General features: G+C 41.0%; 2 protein-coding genes across 7 annotated transcripts in view; one reads left to right on the top strand and one right to left on the bottom strand.

Annotated features, from left to right (window-relative positions):
- The window catches only part of LOC117559361 (AP-3 complex subunit beta-2), a 62776-nt gene extending 61971 nt beyond the window's left edge, over window positions 1-805 (bottom strand). For 2 of the 4 annotated variants that reach the window (XM_034236090.1, XM_034236092.1), the window contains exon 1: window positions 584-805. The gene's annotated coding sequence lies outside the window, so the exon portion shown is untranslated. The remainder of the gene's footprint in view (window positions 1-583) is intronic. The other 2 variants (XM_034236093.1, XM_034236095.1) reach the window with 2 other exon arrangements.
- wdr78 (WD repeat domain 78) lies at window positions 325-18268 on the top strand. Of its 3 annotated transcripts, none has more exons than XM_034236096.1 (17): window positions 325-463; window positions 615-792; window positions 7486-7649; window positions 7844-7950; window positions 8450-8606; window positions 8687-8826; window positions 8896-9048; window positions 9175-9360; window positions 12764-12918; window positions 13493-13579; window positions 13813-13964; window positions 14053-14213; window positions 15585-15703; window positions 15817-15915; window positions 16789-17015; window positions 17101-17248; window positions 17654-18268. In XM_034236096.1, the coding sequence occupies exons 1-17, from the start codon at window positions 426-428 to the stop codon at window positions 17696-17698; spliced, it is 2316 nt and encodes a 771-aa protein (XP_034091987.1). In that variant the 5' UTR covers window positions 325-425; the 3' UTR covers window positions 17699-18268. The 3 variants fall into 3 exon arrangements, with proteins under 3 accessions (XP_034091987.1, XP_034091989.1, XP_034091988.1); XM_034236097.1 differs by having other exon boundaries at window positions 349-475; XM_034236098.1 differs by lacking the exon at window positions 9175-9360.
- The last annotated feature ends 123 nt before the right edge of the window (window positions 18269-18391 follow it).

Here is an 18391-nt window from a genome sequence, read left to right as displayed (position 1 = left end):
GAAATACAGCACTTATTAAGTAAAAGTATCTTAGGTGTTGAAATGTACAAAGTAGGCTATATCATTAACGCTGAAGTGAGCGTGCGGAAGTTGTGATAACTGTAATAAACAAATGTGCATATTTCAACGCTCCAAAAGTTCCTGATTGTACAGCAGTATGTATAACTCAAACTCAGCCAGTTTCACATTAAAAAACATTGCTGTTGAGTGAAAAACGGATATACATGATAAACACAACCTATGTGAAGCCAACCTCAATCTTACTGACAAACTGACAGTGCAGGCAGCAGTGTCGTCATGTTTCCATAGCAACATAAAGCAAAGGAAGCTTGAGCTAACAGATTGGTCGATAATATACGCGGTTAGCTAGCCTTTAAGTTAATAAAAGAGGCAGACTTATTTTCACGCAAACTAAAAGAAGCACTATGGAAACAAAAAAGAAAAGTAGTCTGTTGCCCAACGCGTAAGTTCACAGGTGGTGTTTTTTTTTTTTAACACACAGTGTAAACTAGCTAGTTTAAACTCAGGTTAAACACTTAGCTTTTAGCTACATGTGCTAAGCTAGTAGTGGAGGCTACTACACCTGTTGTGTTGATGTGTTAACTTTCTCCCAGATCTTCTCGAGCAATGCATAAGTCAGTCTCAGGACTTCATCCTGTCAGCCAAGGCTCAAGACACATGTTGAGCTTCACTGGTTCACACAGCCGAAGAAGTTCCATCATGGCCGGTGGCAGCAGCAGGAAACACAGGACCCTGGAGAAGACCACCGAGCAAGCCCCCAGGATAGTAAAGGTGAGATCTAAACAGGACAGATGTATTGCTTAACGTATTACTTCCTGTCTCAATGGTAAAATATAATTTGGTAGGGGCCTCCTATTTTTTATTTGTAATTAGTGCGAATGCTGTTTACAGCATTCCCACTATAGTACTTCAAATCTTTATTCTTCCCCTTATTATTATTATTATTTCAGCCAATACTTTGGCTTTCCATAACTTCAGCTTATTTTCAGCTACAGAAACCATTCAAATATTAAACTATTCAGCCTGTTCAGGAATCGATGGGAAACCTTCAACTTTTTCAAAATATGTTATACTTTTTGAAATATTCAGCTTTTTAAGCTCTTTTTTTAACATTGAAGTCAATGGGAAGAGCCTTCAAATCAGCCAATACTTTAGCTCTCCATAACTTCAGCTTACTTTCGGCTACAGAAACCATTCAAATATTAAACTATTCAGCCTGTTCAGGAATCGATGGGAAACCTTCAACTTTTTCAAAATATTTCATACTTTTTGAAATATTCAGCTTTTTAAACTCTTTTTTTAACATTGAAGTCAATGGGAAGAGCCTTCAAATCAGCCAATACTTTAGCTCTCCATAACTTCAGCTTACTTTCGGCTACAGAAACCATTCAAATATTAAACTATTCAGCCTGTTCAGGAATCGATGGGAAACCTTCAACTTTTTCAAAATATTTCATACTTTTTGAAATATTAAGCTTTTTAAACTCTTTTTTTAACATTGAAGTCAATGGGAGATGCCTTCAAATCCTGTTTTCCTACACTTTGCGCCAAATGCATCTCCTTCCACATAATTTCAGCCAGACACTTCATTCCAACTTTCAAATGATCACAATACCTTCAGCTATAAAACTTGTATAAAATAATTTTGATATCTTTTCAACTTTTTGAGATATTGAATTTAGTTTGGAACTTGGTAGAGAGGCATTTTTAAGATTTTTACATTAGAGTGGATGGAGCAGCTCATTAACTCTAGAGTGCTTTGATCTCAAAACAGAGTGCAGGACAGCTCAAAATTCTCCCCCAAAAATGTTTTAAACTTGCCATACTTCCCAAACCCTACACTCCTCAGACATATTTTTTCATGGAAAACGTAGGAAAACCTCTTCTAGCTTGTAAAATAAAGAAAAAATAAGAAAAAATATTAAAGAAAATGCCTCTTGAGGGCATTAAGTGACAAAAACGTTCAACATTCCTCCATTGAAGCCCATTGTAATTTCAGGCAGATATTTCCTCACGGTAGCAGCCGCACACCTTTAGTTAAACTGCCAAAAAGGCCACATTATTAAACCAAAACTACACAACAATTACACTTCAGATACTCAACTTCCTTGACATGCTTCACGTTTTGAAATTTCACAGATATCTGTTACGGTTCTTCCACAAAACGTTCACATGTAAGAGGTTCATCTCTCATTCAGAACAATGGAAACCTGTGATCTCTACAGAGCTCGTTAGTTCAAATATAAACACCTGTGTAATGGAACACGATGATGTCATCACTCCAACTGACATGCAGCAGACTTCAACAGTCCAGCTGTGAAGACGATTCCGGACAGTCTTGAGATTTCTCCAAATGCCGTTGCCATGGCAACACAATGCTCGCCTTGAAACACGGTTTTCTCATAGCTTCAGTGAAAATACTCCAAACAGCCCAGAACTTCACAGGTTTGATAAAGATGCAGCCATCAATGCATCTAAGCGTAGTATGGGGTGTCATCGCCATGGCGACAGACCACTCGCCATGAAACACGATGAGGCTGTAAGTCAAATCGACACTGTCCAATCATCCCCCAATCTTCACTTGTATATCACCGGTCCATGCCTCAAGAGCTCTACGCCAAATCTGAGATCTCACCATATGCCGTTTCCATGGAAACGCATCCCTCGCCATACAACTTGATGTCGCTATAAGTCCAATGGACACGGTCCAATCGTCCCCTAATCTTCACTTGTATATCACCGGTCCATGCCTCCACAGCTCTACGCCAAATCTGAGATCTCACCATATGCCGTTTCCATGGAAACGCATCCCTCGCCATAAAATATGATGTCACTATAACTCCTATGCAAATGTTCAAAGAGTGCGCAAACTTCACATGTGTGCTAACGGCCCGTCCACACAGCAGCTTTGAACAAATCTTGAAAATCTAGGAGCTGGGCGTGTCTGACAGCTTGGGGATTTTTTGCGAGCAACACGACCAACAACCAATCACATGAATCTCCCGCCCCCGACATACAAAGCAAAAAAAACGGGGATTTTTATGCGAGCAATATATATATATATAAACTCCCCAAACAGGCGAAAACCTACCAGTTTCACCCACTGTCTCTGCCACCTCCCTCCATGCCTGGTTCCTCCGGTTTGTATCCCGGTAAATAGTCTGGTCGTAAAGAACCGGGTGATTTGCTACCGTAATTTCTCGTTTGGAATATGAGGAAATGAACTCCGGGTCTGGTTCTCCCAGCTTGCACGCGGTTTGATTGGCTAGCGCTTGAAATGTCAGATTTGCATAAACGGATCTGATTGGCTGTCGCTTCCAGCTCAGCCTCAAAAGTTGAACATTGTTCAACTTTGGAATCCTGAACATCCTGGAAATCCTGGAAATCTTCGCCTCGCCCCCCCACAATGCAGTTCGGCGACAAGCGAGGGAAAGTGACGTCATCCCCATTCAAAGTCAATGGGCGGAGACGCGCTGGAAGCGGTGGACAAATCGCCAAAAGCTGCTGTGTGGACGGGCCGTAACAGTCCAGCCGTGAAGACATCTACGTGACAGTTTTGAGATTTCTTCAAATGCCGTTGCCATGGCAACACAATGCTCACCATGAAACACGGTTTTCTCATAACTTCAGTGAAAATACTCGAAATGGCCCAAAACTTCACAGGTTTGGTAACAATGCAGCCATCAACACATCTAAGAGTATTATGGGATGTCATCAAATGCCGTTGCCATGGCGACAGATCATTCACCATCAAGTTAGTTCAAAAGTTTCCCAAGCCTTTTTACTTTCTTTTCTCATCTTAATACAAATTAATTCACTACTACTTACATCTGATATTTAACTCCTTCAGCCTATTTTCAGCTGCATAACCCATTCAACTATTACATTATTCAGCTATTTCAGGACATCAAGGCTATACATGTTGTTGTTTATACCTTTTTTAAACCTTTTCTTTTAAATATTCAGCTTTTTCTGCATTTTTTTAGCTAAAAGCAGCTACCATTCAGCTAATAACATATTAAGCTTTTTCTGCATTTTCAGCTAAATTCAGCCATAAATGTTCACAGTTTACAGCATTCGCACGCATTTTCTGCAAGAAATGCATTTTCTAGTTATTATTATTATTTCAGCCAATACTTTGGCTTTCCATAACTTCAGCTTATTTTCAGCTACAGAAACCATTCAAATATTAAACTATTCAGCCTGTTCAGGAATCGATGGGAAACCTTCAACTTTTTCAAAATATGTTATACTTTTTGAAATATTCAGCTTTTTAAGCTCTTTTTTTAACATTGAAGTCAATGGGAAGAGCCTTCAAATCAGCCAATACTTTAGCTCTCCATAACTTCAGCTTACTTTCGGCTACAGAAACCATTCAAATATTAAACTATTCAGCCTGTTCAGGAATCGATGGGAAACCTTCAACTTTTTCAAAATATTTCATACTTTTTGAAATATTCAGCTTTTTAAACTCTTTTTTTAACATTGAAGTCAATGGGAAGAGCCTTCAAATCAGCCAATACTTTAGCTCTCTATAACTTCAGCTTACTTTCGGCTACAGAAACCATTCAAATATTAAACTATTCAGCCTGTTCAGGAATCGATGGGAAACCTTCAACTTTTTCAAAATATTTCATACTTTTTGAAATATTCAGCTTTTTTAAACTCTTTTTTTAACATTGAAGTCAATGGGAGATGCCTTCAAATCCTGTTTTCCTACACTTTGCGCCAAATGCATCTCCTTCCACATAATTTCAGCCAGACACTTCATTCCAACTTTCAAATGATCACAATACCTTCAGCTATAGAACTTGTATAAAATAATTTTGATATCTTTTCAACTTTTTGAGATATTGAATTTAGTTTGGAGCTTGGTAGAGAGGCATTTTTAAGATTTTTACATTAGAGTGGATGGAGCAGCTCATTAACTCTAGAGTGCTTTGATCTCAAAACAGAGTGCAGGACAGCTCAAAATTCTCCCCCAAAAATGTTTTAAACTTGCCATACTTCCCAAACCCTACACTCCTCAGACATATTTTTTCATGGAAAACTTAGGAAAACCTCTTCTAGCTTGTAAAATAAAGAAAAAATAAGAAAAAATATTAAAGAAAATGCCTCTTGAGGGCATTAAGTGACAAAAACGTTCAACATTCCTCCATTGAAGCCCATTGTAATTTCAGGCAGATATTTCCTCACGGTAGCAGCCGCACACCTTTAGTTAAACTGCCAAAAAGGCCACATTATTAAACCAAAACTACACAACAATTACACTTGAGATACTCAACTTCCTTGACATGCTTCACGTTTTGAAATTTCACAGATATCTGTTACGGTTCTTCCACAAAACGTTCACATGTAAGAGGTTCATCTCTCATTCAGAACAATGGAAACCTGTGATCTCTACAGAGCTCGTTAGTTCAAATATAAACACCTGTGTAATGGAACACGATGATGTCATCACTCCAACTGACATGCAGCAGACTTCAACAGTCCAGCTGTGAAGACGATTCGGGACAGTCTTGAGATTTCTCCAAATGCAGTTGCCATGGCAACACAATGCTCGCCTTGAAACACGGTTTTCTCATAGCTTCAGTGAAAATACTCCAAACAGCCCAGAACTTCACAGGTTTGATAAAGATGCAGCCATCAATGCATCTAAGCGTAGTATGGGGTGTCATCGCCATGGCGACAGACCACTCGCCATGAAACACGATGAGGCTGTAAGTCAAATCGACACTGTCCAATCGTCCCCCAATCTTCACTTGTATATCACCGGTCCATGCCTCAAGAGCTCTACGCCAAATCTGAGATCTCACCATATGCCGTTTCCATGGAAACGCATCCCTCGCCATACAACTTGATGTCGCTATAAGTCCAATGGACACGGTCCAATCGTCCCCCAATCTTCACTTGTATATCACCGGTCCATGCCTCCACAGCTCTACGCCAAATCTGAGATCTCACCATATGCCGTGTCCATGGAAACGCATCCCTCGCCATAAAATATGATGTCACTATAACTCCTATGCAAATGTTCAAAGAGTGCGCAAACTTCACATGTGTGCTAACGGCCCGTCCACACAGCAGCTTTGAACAAATCTTGAAAATCTAGGAGCTGGGCGTGTCTGACAGCTTGGGGATTTTTTGCGAGCAACACGACCAACAACCAATCACATGAATCTCCCGCCCCCGACATACAAAGCAAAAAAAAACGGGGATTTTTATGCGAGCAATATATATATATATATAAACTCCCCAAACAGGCGAAAACCTACCAGTTTCACCCACTGTCTCTGCCACCTCCCTCCATGCCTGGTTCCTCCGGTTTGTATCCCGGTAAATAGTCTGGTCGTAAAGAACCGGGTGATTTGCTACCGTAATTTCTCGTTTGGAATATGAGGAAATGAACTCCGGGTCTGGTTCTCCCAGCTTGCACGCGGTTTGATTGGCTAGCGCTTGAAATGTCAGATTTGCATAAACGGATCTGATTGGCTGTCGCTTCCAGCTCAGCCTCAAAAGTTGAACATTGTTCAACTTTGGAATCCTGAACATCCTGGAAATCCTGGAAATCTTCGCCTCGCCCCCCCACAATGCAGTTCGGCGACAAGCGAGGGAAAGTGACGTCATCCCCATTAAAAGTCAATGGGCGGAGACGCGCTGGAAGCGGTGGACAAATCGCCAAAAGCTGCTGTGTGGACGGGCCGTAACAGTCCAGCCGTGAAGACATCTACGTGACAGTTTTGAGATTTCTTCAAATGCCGTTGCCATGGCAACACAATGCTCACCATGAAACACGGTTTTCTCATAACTTCAGTGAAAATACTCGAAATGGCCCAAAACTTCACAGGTTTGGTAACAATGCAGCCATCAACACATCTAAGAGTATTATGGGATGTCATCAAATGCCGTTGCCATGGCGACAGATCATTCACCATCAAGTTAGTTCAAAAGTTTCCCAAGCCTTTTTACTTTCTTTTCTCATCTTAATACAAATTAATTCACTACTACTTACATCTGATATTTAACTCCTTCAGCCTATTTTCAGCTGCAGAACCCATTCAACTATTACATTATTCAGCTATTTCAGGACATCAAGGCTATACATGTTGTTGTTTATACCTTTTTTTAAACCTTTTCTTTTAAATATTCAGCTTTTTCTGCATTTTTTTAGCTAAAAGCAGCTACCATTCAGCTAATAACATATTAAGCTTTTTCTGCATTTTCAGCTAAATTCAGCCATAAATGTTCACAGTTTACAGCATTCGCACGCATTTTCTGCAAGAAATGCATTTTCTAGTTATATTAGCACATTCAGTTGTAATTATAATATATTTCCCAGCAATTGTTACATAATGCCTAATTTTCCTGAAAATACATTTCTGTATATCTGTCCAAAACCCACTTGTTGAGGGTTTACGATGATGGAGTAAACCATAACAGATTCTGGCTGTGGTTCCTTTGCAGGTGTTGGACGATCATGGCCATGACGTCGCTCCTCAGCAAGTGAATGGAGCAGAGCCAGGAGACATGAAGGCCAAACCAGACAGAATCATCCTGGACGAAATCTTTTCCAGCTCAGGATCGGACCACTTTAAATCCACTTCAAGTTTCAGTGTGCATGCTTTCAGGTACCATGTGTGGGAAGTTGAGTGAGAGTGGAGGCTGTGCAACCTATTTGTTTATGGCACAACTCTGTTAACTTCTCAAAAGTCTTGTGTAAACAGATGTATTGATAAAGGGGAAAGTGATGTCGTTTTTCTTGTTGAGCTTGTTATAGCCCTCAATCTATAGAAATGTTCTAATTAATTACATTGTTTTGCAGCTCAATTTGGAGTAGCACCCTCCCTTCTAGCCAGTCTACCTCAGCGTCACTGACTGAGGATTGTTATTCTAAACGGGACATACCAATAAACCCTTCAGCTACAAGCGGTGAGTATTTTCTTTTCAAGGTATTGTAGATGGATAGCATTGCTGGTTTCTGTTTGTAAACACACCAAATTCAAAGTGGAGGGAGTGCTAACAAGAAAAAAGCGGTGAATCAGAGAAATAATATTTGTTTTGTCATCGTTTCACAAAATTAAACACACCTACACCTCTGCATTACCCTGCGGTACTGGATTATTTGTTATTGGGGGGGGGGAAGCTGCATAAAACACCTTTTTAAAATACAGTATATGCTGTCATTTTGTTAGTTATCATCCCCATGGTGATTTGTATATTCACCATTATGTGCATTATCTTTAACATGTGTAGTATTAGCATTTCTTCACAACACAGAAGTCAAATGTTATACTGTAAACTAAACTTTCAACATATAGAGATGGAATTGTATTTGTCAAGCAAATAGTCTCTTGTGATATTTTATACATGTATTTTCAGTATTTATTCATAATTATTATTATTTTTTTCTTCTATTTTTCCCTGCCAGATGTGCCTAGGAAAGGAGACAATGTCAAACACGTTGTGACCGAGGAGATGTTGGATGAGGAAGTTTACGTCTGCCTCTCTGAGACAGAAATCATTTCACTGCTGGAAATCCCCTGCACCTTTATGTCAGAGGAGGCTGATGATGCAGAAGCTATGAAGTGAGTGCAGTATGTCTTCATGTCTTTAACTACTCTTCTTTGGTTGTAACAAGCTGCTGATTTTCTCCTTGTTTTTACAGAGAAAAAAACACTCAATATGCTGAGCTCTGCAGGAACAGAATGGGTAACGATAAGTATGTGGAACGATCGATTCAGACGTCCAATGGAACAACAAAAAAGATACGGATCCAGACCGACAAGATTGAGATGGTGGATGAAGGTAAGACTGAGTTATCCTTAAAAAATCAGCTCAAAAAGTCAGCTACTTAATAATCTCTTCTGTCCACAGGCACGATGGCTTCTATCTGGGATATCTATGACTCTTTCTGCGTCCAAAATGAAACCCAGGAAAAGGCAGACAACATAGAAACAGCTGTGAACACCATCAAAGGCCAAGAGAAGAGATCAGAGAAGAGCAGCAGCAGCGGCACAGTCTGCACAGGTAACAAAGCCTCGGAGAACGTTGACAAAGGCTTGGGACCGACAAGTCGAATAATGAATACATTCAAAGTGTTTATTTAGACTAGTTTTGGAATAACAATAATTTCCCCCTATTTCATTTCCTCAGGCAGCACAGTTAGCTCAGCGTTAGAATTGGAAATGAGCGAGAACAGTTCGAACACGGAGGCTAACTCACAGCTGATCCTGTTGTCAGAGACGTTTGAAAAAAGCTTATTAGTGATGGAGAGGATCGTCTTGACAAACGTCTTTCAACCCAGGCTGGCTGCGTACAGACAGCTGCCCATACTAGAAGGTAAACTCGTGTTATCAATGTTTTCACAAACTGTTGGTGCGGGTGCATTCAAGCCAAGTCCGGCAGTGGCTCAGTCAGTAGGGGCTTGGCATGTGAGAGGACGTGCGTGACTTTGGTCTCAGGAGGAAATAAGTGAATTGTTTGTTTTGTGGATTTCTTTTGTTTCGTCAAACTTATAGTTGTGTTTTTGTTTTGTTCTGAGTCACCCCCAAACAGCCTTGCTGGCTGGGGGTTTCCCCCGACCTGTGTGTTTTTTCGATCGGATGGATAAACTGGCAAAGAAAACGGGAATGGATTTATCAACTGCGTCACGGATCACGGACATTGACGCACTACAGCAGAGTGCGGAGAAGGACGGGACATCTGTGAATGAAAGAGGAAAGGACAATGACAACGAAAATGCGAATGGACAAAATGAAAAAACAGGAGTAGGAAAACAAAAGGAGGTGAGAGAGGAGTTTGAGTTGATTGTGGAGGAGGAGAAATATAAAAAGGAGCTGACAGTGGTGGTGGCGGTGGAGAGTGGGAAAGCAGTGGTAACTGTTAAAAGGAGTTAAGAAAGAATGTGGGATTGTGATGGGATGTCGGGTTAAAGGAGATGGGCTATATGAAGTGACAATGGCTGAAGAAAAAGGAACAAATAAACTGTTGGATGGAATAAGAATCAATGGGGCTTTGGTGCGGGGCAGAGACTGCATGGCAAAAGAACTCACGGTGTCATTCCTAAATATACCTTCATATATATTGGACTCTACAATTAAAGGCAGATTGGCAATGTGGGGGGTTCTGCCTGTCTCGGCAATAAAGAGAAGAATGTGGCCCGGCACTGATGTGGTTGATGGGACGAGGTTTCTGAGAGTGGAATTCAATAAGGAAGTGCGGTCACTTCCGTACTCCACAAGGTTCGAGACTCTAGAGGGGCCGGAATACTTCAGGGTGATTCACGACAAGCAGGTACCGGTCTGCAGGATGTGCATAAGGCCAGGGCATTTATACAAAGAATGCCCTGAGTTTAGATGCCATAAATGTGCCAAGCAGGGACACTATGCCCGGGACTGTGTGACTCGGGAGGAGGGGGCGAGCGGAGCCAGGGGGAGAGAAAGTGCCCAGGCGGAAAACACAGCGGAGAATGGAATGGAGGAAGAGGAGGGTGGAAGTCAGGAAGAGAGTGAAGAAGAGGATATAAGTGATAAGGCTGGGAGCAGGATAAACGAGGAAGCTGTGGCTGCTGTCGCGGCGGTGTTTGTGGCGGCTGCTGCAAAGAGAGAAGCTGACGCGGCTGCCATGGATGGTGGAGGAGACGGAGGGAGGAAGAAGGGGAAAGCAGACGAAGGAAAGATGTGTAGTAGCCAATACTGCTGCTGTTCCGGCTGCTGCGGATGATGGACAGACTGCGAGGAGTGGTGAAGGTTTGGCTGAGACTGAAGTAGAGGCTGTGGTGGATGTTATTTTGGGGGCAGAAACTGATACCGAGGCTGAAGCGGACGTTGAAGTTGAACCTGATCCTGAGGCTGGAGGAGGAGCTGTCGGTGGGAGGAGGAGGAGAAGGAGGCGGAGGACAGACGGCTGAGGGAATGGACGTCAGCTCGGTTGTGTCGGACATGGAGGAGGGAGGAGACGACGAGGAGAACGAGTCTGAGGACGAGGAGGTGAAGATGACAGGACCCATAGAGGAGAAGATCTTTGGCGAGGCGAATGCTGGGGTAAAGAGCAGAGGAATGAGGAGAGAATCCAGCAGGCTAAATGCAAAGAGGAAAGCCGATAAGGAGAAAGCGGTGGAGAGAAGACTGGTGAAAGCGACAGGAGGAGTTGCAAAGTGTCCGGACAAAAAATAAATAGAATGAAAACAATAATAACCTTAATAACACTTGTAATGGTGACAATTTCCTCTTTCAATGGAAATGGGCTGAGGTCCAAGGACAGGAGAGAGCAGGCCTTAATAATATGTGACTCAGACATGATTTGCTTGCAAGAGACACATTGGGATGAAAGGTGTGTGGAGGATGTAAGGAAAGAATGGATGGGAGTGTGGATGCTAGAGGGGTGGCAATATTAATTAAAACAGGGGTGGTAACGAATATAAGGAAAGTTGAGGATGATGGTGTTGGGAGAATGGTTGGGATAATGTTTGAATGTATGGGGGAAACATTTAATTTAGTAAACGTTTATGCACCGAATAAGACAAGGAGGAGGAGGGAGTTTTTTGAAGGGTTGAAGGATAAATGTGGGGGGAAATGTATGATTGTTGGTGATTTCAATGTGTGGTGTTCGAAGCTGGATGTGTCTGTGAATATGGGTTTTAATAGTGATTCATCACGTGGTGCACTCAAAACAATAATGGGGACAAATGGGCTGTTGGATGTGTGGAGGGAAAGGAATAGTAGGGAGCGGGTGAAAAACATTAGCCATTTTGATGCAACTGTTGAGAGAGAGTGTGATGTATGTAAGGATCAGGTTGAAACGTGTTTGCATGAGTTTGTTGAATGTAAAGAGCTTGTTGTTTTTTTTGGAAGGATGAAAGAGTTAATTGGTAGATGTTGGAATGAATGTGAGAGAAATGGAATGGAAGGAGCTGTGGCTGTTTGGTGTGATTGAGAAGAAGTCTGAATGCAATGTGAATCTTTTAAATTATGTTCTGAGCCAGGCAAGGCGTGCGGTCCAAATAAGGAGGAACATTGCCCATTTCGAGGGTAAAATGTCAGAGGTGTGGCATATAATGAAGAGGACAGTAAAAAGGGACATTAACCTTGTGCTAATACATGTGGAAAAGGACACATTTTGCGAGGATTGTGTGGATGGCAGCAGGCTAGTTGAGCTGGATGAGGAGGGAGCATTGTGCTTCAACTTTGAACGGAAAACTTAAGGCACACTACCTTTAAGCTAGTGGTATGAAATATTGAATGTGTGTATTATGAGCAATGCTTTATGTAGTTCTGATGAGATGTTAAATGTCTATTTTTGATAATAAAAGATTTTTTTTTAAATGGATTGGGAGCCGTAGGGTCGCCGGTTCAAGTCCCCGACCAGACCGAAAATATGGAGTGTGGACTGCTACTTGGAGAGGTCCCAGTTCACCTCATGCCCTGCTGTGGTGCCTTTGAGCAAGGCACCGGACACCCCCCTTCGCCCCCCACTCCCATTGCTCCCCGGGTGCTGTACACTAGCTGCCCACTGCTCCTAGTACTAGACTCCTGGTACAAGGATGGGTTAAAAGCAGAGAACACATGTCACTGTGTGTGCTGTGTGCTCTGCATGTGTGACCATTAAAGAGGGTTTCATCCTTCCCAATTCTATTCTATAAGTGCAGTACTTCACATCTGGTCCTTAGTCCTTTCTGTTTCTTGTTCTTCACTTCTTGTGAGTGTATTTGAATAAATACTGTATGCACTGTTTGTTGTGTTAGACCCTGACAGCACAGTGAAGCCTGGGATAGAGGAACAGAGCGACGGGGGTGAGGGGAGCTCTTCATCTCCAACTCTTGAGCGTCTCTGGGCTTTCAGCTGTGAACTCACCAGAGGACACAACATCACCTGCATGGCCTGGAACAAGGACAACCAGGTTCACACAACAGAGACCATGTTGTTCTGTGTTCACTTTCTTTCTGTGTCTTACCTTCACTCTGCCTTCACTCTGCACAGTCAACAATTAAGACACGTTTTAATAATAGTAATATATCTGCATTTTGCACATTACTACAAATGTGTCTAAACTGAATACATTTCTGGTCAATTTAAAGCCCAATGAATGATTGCTAAAATATATTCATTTTTATTCACAAACAGTTTATCATCTTTATTTAAAGAGACTCTTGGTCCATTATTACAAAAAACATACAACACTCAAATATAAATTAAAAAAGGCAGTTCTACCAATGTTTCCACAGAGGTGACTGGTGTCGTACAGCACTGAAACACGGATTTAAAAGTACAGGTAGAATTACAAAACGTAATGGAGATATGTGAAATGGGACACTCCAACAAACGATCCAAAGCTTTACAATAGGTGCCCAGACACTAAATAGAACATATTTACAATATATACTTCTAGGAGAGAGTTCATGTGTTTGTTGGATGACTTTTTTTTGTGCCAGTAAAGTTTATTTACTCAAATCTGTGTTTGTGCTCTGCGTCAGGATATTCTGGCAGTGGGATACGGTGACTGTGACCCCGAGACCCAGACGCCAGGTCTGATCTGCTGCTGGTCCCTCAAAAACCCCACGGTATGGTTATCATTTATTTTGCCCTTTCACTCAACATTTTTCAGAGCCTTATCTCAACCTGTAGTTCAACTTACATAATATATTTTTAACATTGATGGATTACTGAACAGGCTTACCAGGCACAAAACAACCACGAAGAGACTCAAAACAACCACGAAGAGACTCACAGTGACTATAAAAGTCTCATACGCCCAACACAATGAGCTGTATAACTGAATGTGTCTCCTGTGCAGTGGCCGGAGCGAGTCTTCCAGTGTAAGTGTTCTGTGACGTCTCTGGATTTCTCAGCCAATAACCCCGGCCAGCTGGCTGTGGGGATGTTAGACGGCACTTTAGCCATCTACAATGTCCAGAGGAGGAACATCACATGTATCACCGACAGCAGGTAAGAAAGGTCTGGACACGTTGGTGACGTTTGGAAATACATTATATTGGACCTTTTCTTTAGCTTGCTTTATGTTTCTGTTCTATAGTGAATGTCACAAAAAGCACCTGCACCCAGTGTGGCAGGTCAGCTGGACCAAACAGGAGATGGCGCTCTCAGGCGAGGACAGGGTGGAGGCTCTGGTTGCTGTGTCGGCAGATGGCAGGGTCACCAAGTGGCTCCTCTCCAGCAATGGTCTCGACTGCATAGGTACTGTAGTCTGCAGCAGGGAAATGGTTTACAAACACATATGCTGATAACATCGAAGAGTAAACATTGTAGATTCAGAGGTAAAAGCTGACATAGCCGATTGGCAATCATGCACACTTTAGCTTTAAGGTTGAAAAGTAGAAAAAAAACAAAGCTCAGTATGCATTATATCAGTTGACCCTACTTTATTGTATATCATATCCCATCCAACAAGTGTTAAGGGAATGTTGGCTAATTAATTTACCATTTCAGAACTTCAAAGCAGTTGGAAAGACCAAATATCACTATCTTTAGTTTTATGACAGTTAATATACACACAATATGCTGTGAGAATGATCTCATTGTAATAGTTTACAGGTCAAAGGGGTCGTTGTTGTTCTGAAGTGGTGCTTATTAGGGCTGCACAGTTCATTGAAATGTGATCCCCTGTGCAATATCCAAAGGCAACATACAGTATATGAAAATGTCGAAGTGAAGCATTATCCATTACCCTGAAAACTCATCTGTTCAACAAAGCCTTGCAACAATAACTCACTTGGTCCCCCCCCTTGCAATGTATCACTTCCATTTCCATTTTCACTTCCGACCCATGGGACCTTATTTCGGAAAAATAATGTATTGAAGTCAATGGGGAGAGAAAGATTATCTTTTGATCCCGTTTGAATTGTGCCACGAATTACACATATGATGTTTGTCGATTTAAAAATGAATTTCCATGTCAAAAAAGTCACAGTTTGTTGTAAAACTGTTGAAATATAACACTATGAAAAATACGCAACTAGAAAGACTACAAATCCCGGTCCCGCATGCTGGCTCTTACGGAACCGACTCACTCCCCTTGTGTGTGTGCACAGCTCTCAACGTGCCCAGACTTGGAGTGATTTTCACCTCTTTTCATACTTTTCGCCTCATTCTGAAAGAAAGAGGTGAAATGTGCCAAAGTGACGGCCGTCTTGGTGTGTGGTGCGAGACGGGAGATGTAGTTCATTGAGCGGTTTCCCAATAAAAAAAAGTGTTAGTTTACAACACATTTTTATTTTTTTTATTTGCAAAATTATCTTTTAAATTGACAAACATCATGACTGATTCGTGGCACAATTAAAACGGGATCGAAAGATAACTTTTCTCTCGCCATTGACTTCAATACATACTTTTTCCGAAATAAGGTCCCATGGAGGAAAGGGAGGGACTTCGCCTCTCTATATAAATTAAAGTTATTATTATTGTTATTATTATGGTGCTGCGGAGAAGTTTCGGCCTACAAACAATATTCTACATACAAAAGAATCCTTGTTTGGTATAGATTATCTTAAAATAAATCACACCAACAACATGTAAATATATTTATATTTAAAAAACCTGTGTTCTAAGACCTGATGAAGCTAAAGAAGAGTCAGACGTTGAAGAAGAAAGCTGTGGAAAACAAGAAGAAGCCCGAACGCATTATTTCAGCCATGACTCCTGGTTTCTGCGTGGACTTCCATCCCATAGTGAGTTGGTCTTGTCTTCCCGATTACACACAGTCAATTCAAGACTATCTTTTTGTTCTGGTTCTGATTTTCTGCATTCAAAACATCACACCTGGTTTGCTGTTCTCCTGCAGGACTCCAGTATCTACCTGGCCGGCACATCGGAGTGCCTCATCCACAAGTGCTCCGTCTCCAACAGTCAGAACGTCCTCCTCACTTACAAAAAACACTTTGTAAGTCCAAAGTAGTGCAAGAGACATAACCATGCAAAAGCAGGAACAATACCATTACGTACATATAAGTTATATTTAATAACTATAAATAAATAATGTATACTCTAATATAGGGCTGTGCAATTAATCGTATTTTAATCTTGATTACGATTTTTGCTTGCAACGATTACAAAAACAACGTAATCGAAATAAAACGATTATTATTATTATTTATTTTTTTTAAAATGTAATTCTTTTTTTTGTTTTGGTTTTTCAGTTGAACTATACTTAAAGTTCAGGGTAATCAACTGTTCAAAACATACTGTTAAAAAATGTTTTGCAATAAATGGATGTTTTCAAAGTAAATGGATAATCGTTTTTAATAATCGTGATATCAATTATTGACCAAAATAATCGTGATTATGATTTTTGCCATAATCGAGCAGCCCTACTCTAATATTGTATAAATATATAGATGTAGGTACTGTAACATGACGATCTGGTGTTCATAATTGTTTTTCCATCTTTGATATGTTCTGCTGTCCAGCACCTACTCATTATGGTCTGGAGTCACAAGTAATATCACTGTATGGACATTCTATATGTTTTTAAGCTAGTCAAAATAAAAGTAATTTTTCTTATCAGAGAGAGAGAGTTTTACAATTATATCTAAAGTCATAGTTTAGTTACCAAAAATAATCATTTTTGCTGTTAGAAACTTCACAAAACCCTGAATTATTTGTAGTAACAATAACAAAAACATTCCATACCTTGTTAGACTTCAGTAATTCTGTCTGTTACACATTTACTTCAATTGAATGTAATAGTTTAATTGAAAATATAAACTGGTCATTTCAGTTTATTCACTCATTATATCTTGTGTCTCTCCCTCAGTGCCCTGTGAACCATGTTGAGTGGTCTCCTTTCAGTCCTGATGTGTTCCTCAGCTGCTCCTCTGATTGGACCATCCAGCTGTGGAAGCAGGACTGCTCCGACCCGGTGATGAGCTTCAAATCCACCCAGAGGACCGTATCCACCGTCAGGTGGTCCCCAAACTCCTCCACCGTATTTGCAGCCATTAACGGAGAGATGGTGGAGATCTGGGACTTGAATTTGAACATGTGAGTGACCGATAATCTGAGAGCTCTTTACTCTTATGTTTCTGATTTGAAACATGAGCCAGACATAATCCTGTGTCCTTTTCAGCATGCTCCCAACCGTCGTGCACCTTGCTGCCGCTGCTGTGACGTCCCTGCTGTTCGCCTCAGGGACAGACTGCGTGTTGGTGGGGGACACTGAGGGGGAAGTGACCGTCTACCAGCTAAAGAACCTCGGTGTGGGAAGAGACAAGCAGGTACATCTGAGGTTGACTGGTCTACATGTAGCCTATGCAGACCACATGAGTTTATTCATTAATCTTCTTTTTATAAGGATGACATTTGCAGTGCATTAAAGCTTGGTAACACACGGTGGTCACATGAAGGATGTGGGACAATTACTGAGAAAGACAAACAAAAATCATTTTTAGATGACTTTTTCTAAGTGTGCTAAAATGTAATTTAAAAAATGTTATTTAGATAAATAGACTTTGGGTTTGCCATTAGAGTGACAAAGATCAGATTCAAGATAGCCATTTTCTACCACATTTATACAAATATATATGAGTGATGAGGATTACTGCTTATAAAATCACAATAGTGTGTACACCATTTAATACACTGTTAACAGTTACAAATATCTGTTATGCTTTTTCTTTCAGGTGGAAAGTTTGGAAGACATCATTAGCTTTGTGGTTTCCAAGTAGCTTTAGAAAGTGGGCTCTTAAACTGCCATATTTATATTATCAAACAGTATAATTGTAACACTTGCAGAACATTTGTGTTGTACTATTTAATGCTATTGTGTTTATTTACAATATATTTTGTAAATTGAAGGAAAGTCTAGAAAGGTATAAAATACATGTTTAATTCAATATCTATACATTGTCATTTATATCTTTATCAACAAAACAAATGCAAAGGATACAAATCTATAAAATGCCATTTCAGCTGATGGAAAATAAAATACAAATGTCAGGATTCGTGGAAAAAAGTAGGACCCAAATGCAGAATGCAAAAAGGTCAAGGAACAAAAGGTGAGCTTTATTTAAAAAAGCTGACAACTGATAAAACATGACATAAAATAAACAGGTAGCATCAAAACAAAAACTGACCGTGACCAACATGGAAGGAGACAATAAAGACAATGAACCGACATGGAGCACAGGGGAAGACAAGACAGAGGCCCATTCCCAAACCGCCCCCTACACCCTACCCCTCCGTTTGCGCATTCACGCGGAGGGTCCGCCATATTGAGGGCTGTTCCAAACCAACGAGTGTGGAGGGGGAGTGGGCTATCAAGCCCTCAAACAGCGAGTCTGCATCGGTGCTGACTTGAGACCGGTCTCTACCTGACCGGTCTCAACGCTGTGTGTGTCCGTCAGGACACTGTTAACAAG

This window comes from Gymnodraco acuticeps, unplaced genomic scaffold, assembly GCF_902827175.1.
Source record: "Gymnodraco acuticeps unplaced genomic scaffold, fGymAcu1.1, whole genome shotgun sequence".
NCBI classification, from domain to species: domain Eukaryota; kingdom Metazoa; phylum Chordata; class Actinopteri; order Perciformes; family Bathydraconidae; genus Gymnodraco; species Gymnodraco acuticeps.
The sequence above is the reverse complement of the archived record's forward strand: the minus strand, read 5'-3'. Positions and strand labels throughout refer to the sequence as shown.

Coding starts and splice junctions, on each gene's coding strand:
- wdr78 (XM_034236096.1), top strand. CDS start 426: ATGGAAACAAAAAAGAAAAGTAGTCTGTTGCCCAACGC. Junction 12,919..13,492: donor CCTGGAACAAGGACAACCAG/GTTCACACAACA, acceptor GCTCTGCGTCAG/GATATTCTGGCAGTGGGATA. Junction 17,016..17,100: donor TGGGACTTGAATTTGAACAT/GTGAGTGACCGA, acceptor TGTCCTTTTCAG/CATGCTCCCAACCGTCGTGC.